Here is a 6,000-nt window from a genome sequence, read left to right as displayed (position 1 = left end):
AAAAATAAAAACATAAAAAGGAGGTCAATCTTTGGTTTATCCAAAAAAGAAAAAATATTTTTCTTAAATAGTTTTCTAAAGCTACATGAACCCAATCTTTGTACATTGTATATGGAAATATGTAGGAGCATGATAAATTATTCTTGGAAACAATTTTTTTAATTTATTTTGTTTTTTTTACAGTATTTTCTTATTCTTATTTTAGGAATAAACATTTTAGAAAAATACATCTCTTATGGGTATTTTGTAACATCCCACTTTTAACGAACTCCATGATTTATTTTATCCTAACTTTAAAAATAATTAGAAAATATTGTGCTTGTACTCCTGTGATTAAATATACATAAAAAATTTATTTTTTATTTTATCTATGCATAGTTTGAACATAAAAAGAAAATATCTAGTAAAATGAAAATAGTAATAAAAGTATATTCAGTGTATTAATAGGGAGAGTGAAGTTAAAATGTTATGTTAATATTAATAAATTTATGTGTCTTTTATTAAGTTTTTATTTATTTTTATTTATATTATTTAAATTACTTATTTAACTTGGTTGTTATTGTTATCTTCTTTACTTACTTATATTTATACAATTTAATTTATTTGTAGTTACTCATTGATCTTATTTATTTAATTAATTTAATTTATCTTTATTCACTTAATTTAATTTATTTTCAATGCATTAATTATTTGCTTTATTTTATTTATTTTGAGTTAGACATTTGATCTAGTTTAATTTATCTTCGTCATGTATTAATTATATTTATTTATTTCATTTATATTATTTTTAATTACATATTAATTATGTTTATTTATTTCATTTAATATTTTCAGTATGTAATTAGTTTTATTTACTTCATTTAATTTATTTTTAGTTACACATTAAGCTTGTTTATTTACTTTATATTTAATTTTATTTTCAGTTACACGGTAATTCTATTTATTTTTTTAATTTATCTTCAATTATGCACCAATTATTTATATTATTATTATTATTAAAAGTATTTATTAATAAAAATTGAAATTTTATTTTATAATTTAAATTAAGTATTTAGTTTAATATTATTATTTTTAATTTATTTAAGTGTATTGGAAATTTTACTTTTAATTTGAATTGAAATTTAAAACAAATAGTAACGATATCATTAATTAAAATGATAAGGAAATTCATAAATTTAAATTAGAAAAAATACCATTTTTTTTACAAAATAGATAAATAAATTTATATTTTTATTAATGGTAAAAGAAATATTAATTATTTAATAGTTTATATGAAATTTATAAAAAAAATTACACTGTTAACTTTTAAAAACATTGTAAAAGTATTGAACTCTAACATTTTTTTAATAATGTGTCCAAACTATTTTAGAATTCAATTCCGAATCAAATTCTTACTATGAAAAGTAAACAATGTTGTTTGAGTGAATGATAATACTTTTTCTTGTTGAGAATGATGCTTTGAACAAAAATTTCTTCATGTTTTGATTATAAACAATAAACAATTCCATTTGAGTAAACTCTATGAATAATGTGTTACTCTAGAAAAAATAATGATGTGTTAAAATAAACAAAAGAAATAAAAATCATACCATACACTTTATTCAAATGTTACAGTTAGAGCATTGATTTATTATTAATATCCTATAATGCTATAATGCTGCAACTAAAAAAAAATCGTGTGTTTTGGTTTGGTATTGGTGTCCTTAGCACATGATTTTGCGGCTTCAAAAGTGGAGGCATGGAACGGAAGTGTGAGACTAACACCGAACAATGTTCATACTCTTGGCCATTTTTAACAAATCAATAACAGTTTATTCAAACTCAGCTCTGAAGTAGAGAGTAAAGTAAGATAAATTTCAATATTTAAAAAGGATGCATTTAGTTGAAGACCAATCAAACAGGAAATACCAAAAACCAAACATAAAATTTAAGATTCTTCAGCAAAATAACTTAGGTGGTCGTTTAAGCATTCTTGCTTTCAAGCAGCTTATCAATCATGTCTGCTGCGTCTTGAACTGTGCTAATGCTCTGAGCGCTTTCTTCTTCCACACTGATCCCAAATTCCTCCTCCAGTCCCATCACAATCTCCACCTGCACAAACTCTAAATTATGACCCAATACACATTCATCATGATGTGAAATCTATGTCGTGTTCTTATTTTCATCTCATGCAGAATAATGCAAAATATATCAGTAAAAAGGAAAACTGTTTGTTTTCTAAACAGCAACTTACTCACCCTCTGCATAACATAAAAAAGAGGAAAAATAACATGCAGAGAAGGATAGGTTTGTGGAATTCTGGCAAGCAGAATGCCCAAAACCAATAGCAATTACAAACAAAAAGTAAAAAATTATGGAAGCATGTACCTGTTGACAATAGACAGTAAATAAGTGCTGTGAATGTACGAAGATGTTTAATAATACCGTGTCAAGAGAATCTGCTCCAAGTGCAGAAAATTTGGACTCTCCAGTAACAGCAGATCCATCTGGTAACGCCAATTGTTTCTTGACTATGTCACAGACCTTCTCTACAGTTTCTGGTTTGGCCTGAACAACATGGTAACACAAAAATCTATGAAATCAGAAAAATTACAAGTACAAGCCGTCATAGATAATTTCAACAGAAAAGACATTCAGCAATTGATGAATTTGTGGTGTTACACTTACAGCACATGCAATTTGGAAACGAGGTACTCTACTCTGCAAAGTAATGGGTGGAAAAGTTCTCCCCTTGAGAGAAACGAAAACTAAACCCGGGTTAGAGATCCTGCAACTAGGTACCTGATTTTTCATCCAACAATGAGTGCGTTAAATGAATATAAAAAATCAAATTTTACTTTATCTGTGATGAGAGAAACAGAGTTAACATGTGATGTAATCTATATATTGGTGTCAGAAATAAATAAAACTCAGAAGCAATAGCATGTTATGCGTATGATTGTGATGTAATAGTTTCTATAGAATTAACACTATACATAATGAATGAAGGAATTTCGTGCATTGACATAAAAGAAAGCAAACTGATGATAATACCGGTGTTTTTGTTGGGTTGAATGAGGTGAGACAGAAAGAGGTTGAAGTGAAGGAAGCCATTGGAGAAAATAAGAGAGATCTGAAGAGAAGAATGGAAGGGGTGGAAAGAAGCCACAAAGAGTGTGTTGGAAAAAATGAAATGGGTGACAGTGTGATAACTGCACTCTTTATAGGAAATAAATGCGCCGTTTAATCAATCTTTGGTTTGTAGGTTAGTTTCGTTACTTTCGATGAGTGCTCTTTGTTTGTTTGGTTGGTTTGGTTTTCCTTTTCTTCTCTTCTATCCATCCTAGTCATTAATTGTCTCTAGGTTTGGTTCCAGTCTATGTCTTGCTATTTACAAACACTTGTCAGTCCAAATTTACTTTACTGCTTATTATTGTAAACCAAACAATGAGTTCAATTTATGTGTTTGAATTATGAGTTTTTGCTCTTGAAACAATATCACACTGATTTTTAAAATACAATAAATTAAATTAAAATTTTAAGAGAATCTTGAATGAAACATCATATACATGAGATGAGATGGCTTTTGTGAGAGAAACACCTATAATATTTGACAATTTAGAATCTTTTATTATAGATTTTTATATATATTATTCATTTGATTTTATTTCTTTTAGTTTTAATAATATGTGATTTAAATATGAGTATGTCCTAATAGAAATGACAACTATTTTGGTTGGTAATAATGAAAATTACATCTTCATACTTTTAATTAGTCATTTAGTTTATTTCTCTTTTTTCAATACATTGTTGAATCTTCTCATGTAAAATTTAAGTATAAGTGGATGGATACCTATTATACGTTATCACGATTTGGTTTTAAATGTCAAATAAATGCAATCATCTAGTTTGTATTTATAGATTTCGAAATGAACTTTTAATTATGGTTGATCTAATCAAACCCAATGCAATCATCTTGTTAATGGAATAGTGAAATCTTTGAAGTGCATGATATCGAATGGTTACCAAGTCCGTTAGTGACTATTCGATTAACATTGTATTTTAGGATTCCCATAATTAACTTCCTATGTGATTGATCGATCAAGTGGTCTAAACCGATCGGTCTATACGGTACAACAAGCATAAATAATATTTATCCGTTAGTTATTCCACAACAGAAAATCTAACTCATTATTCACTTATTACTTGTTATATACTCATTTAAAAAATGTCTATAAATATTTTAAAATTCATAGTTATCAACGAATTATTTTAAAAAGTAAATAATTTAAAAATGTAAAATAAACTAAAATATATAAAATAATATAAATTTAGTTAAATTTTAATTTTAATTAAATTTAATATAATAAAATATAAATTGAATTTTAATTCAATTTCATCTCATTTATAAATATATATTAAATTATCTTTTACTTGTTATCTATAAATAATGAAGTATTACTTATTACTTTATGTGTAAATACTTGTTCAATATAAATATTTTTGTTATTTTTAATTATTTTAAATAAGATCATATTACACATAAATATTATTATTTATTGCAAGACTTCTAACTTAAAAAAGAGTATATGATTTTGTAATTTTTGAAATCAAGTTTTATTATGCATGAATATAAAAGTTAAGATTTTCCTCGAACCAGTTCTCAGATAAATGCAGGAATAAATATCATAAAAATGCAAAAGGATAATTTTGAATAATTTTTTAATTATTTAAAATGTTACTATAGGCAGGTATTCTTGTGGAAGAATTACCTCCTGACTACAAAGTTGAAACAGTATGGGCTATTTTGTTTTTCTCACACTGAATTGTGTGAAAAGTAATAACTTCTTGAGAGACCCAATACAGTTTGCATCCATCACTTATTCGTGTTTCACATCTTTTATCCAAAATTATTATCTTTTTCGTTTGAAAAATCTTGTTTCCAAAACCCTGCATCCTATAAAAAAAAAATAAAAATAATATTTTGACACGCATTTTTTTTCATTTATTTGACATTATTATTTATAATTTTTTTAAATTATTAAAGTTATCTCTTTTAAAATCATTTTATATATGTCAAAATGAATATCGATATATGTTATATTACCTCTACTATAAAAAATAATAGTTACTTGCAAAAGTTGAAAAACGAGAAAAACTCCATGAAAGCAAAGGTCACGAAAGTCACCCACTTTTGTAAGTGTTTGTATATGATTTCTTATACCAATTAGTTCATTTTTATAAAAATTAAAAACTATTATAATAAAATATAATATTATCAACTACTTAATATTAAAATGAATATGTGTTTTCTTAATGTCAAATATTTAAAATAAAAGGTAGATATAAATTTTAAATCGGAATATCTATAAGAATTAAATAAAAGAGAAAAACAATTTATATAAAATATTATATAATTATACATAAATTATGCTTCAAACAATCGAAACATTTATTTCCTTTATAAATATTAATAGAAAAAAATTCATAAAAATATTTCAATTTTCTTTTTACTTTTTTTTCTCTATATTTTAATGAAATATATTTTTTCATATATATATATATATATATATATATATATATATATATATATATATACTATTTAGATAGGTTATCTAATAAAATATAAGTATTTTAATAATTTAAATAATTGAAAAAAGTAAGGTATTATTTCTATCTACACTCATACTTAATCAATACAAAAAATAGTTATGATAATATATCATATAAACTGCACAGATTTATGTATCATTTATATTTTCGATAAAAAAATATTAATTTTAGTGTTGAGTAGCTAGAGCTTTTATTTTGGGTAACAAATTATGTTAATGATATTTTGATGTTGAGTTTGAATTAGTATTTTTGGTGTAACAATTATTATGGGGCGAGCACTGCACTTAGAGATTAACGTAAAATATGAAAATGCTCCATATTAAATTGTAGTTTTCTCTTTTGATTTGTTTTGAAAATAGATACATTCACTGACTGTATTTCTGTGAGAAAAATATAATGTTTTGGAGT

The 6,000-nt window shown here is 24.4% G+C and overlaps 1 protein-coding gene across 1 annotated transcript; it reads right to left on the bottom strand.

Annotated features, from left to right (window-relative positions):
- Nucleotides 1-1,750: 1,750 nt before the first annotated feature.
- On the bottom strand, nucleotides 1,751-3,188 carry LOC124824856 (acyl carrier protein 1, chloroplastic-like). The gene is made up of 4 exons (XM_047297361.2): nucleotides 3,034-3,188; nucleotides 2,668-2,781; nucleotides 2,425-2,547; nucleotides 1,751-2,091 (listed from the first exon to the last, which is right to left on the bottom strand). The coding sequence occupies exons 1-4, from the start codon at nucleotides 3,091-3,093 to the stop codon at nucleotides 1,963-1,965; spliced, it is 426 nt and encodes a 141-aa protein (XP_047153317.1). The 5' UTR covers nucleotides 3,094-3,188; the 3' UTR covers nucleotides 1,751-1,962.
- Nucleotides 3,189-6,000: the final 2,812 nt, after the last annotated feature.

The sequence above is a fragment of the Vigna umbellata genome, chromosome 1 (genome assembly GCF_029865625.1).
Source record: "Vigna umbellata cultivar VRB3 chromosome 1, Vumbellata_1.0, whole genome shotgun sequence".
NCBI lineage: Eukaryota > Viridiplantae > Streptophyta > Magnoliopsida > Fabales > Fabaceae > Vigna > Vigna umbellata.
The sequence above is the reverse complement of the archived record's forward strand: the minus strand, read 5'-3'. Positions and strand labels throughout refer to the sequence as shown.

Excerpts from the sequence above, each read along its gene's own strand:
- LOC124824856 (XM_047297361.2), bottom strand. The coding sequence starts at position 3,093 with ATGGCTTCCTTCACTTCAACCTCTTTCTGTCTCACCTCATTCAACCCA. Across the intron at positions 2,548-2,667 it reads GTTTCCAAATTGCATGTGCT|GCCAAACCAGAAACTGTAGA; the intron begins GTAAGTGTAACA and ends CATGTTGTTCAG. Across the intron at positions 2,092-2,424 it reads GAGCAGATTCTCTTGACACG|GTGGAGATTGTGATGGGACT; the intron begins GTATTATTAAAC and ends GAGTTTGTGCAG.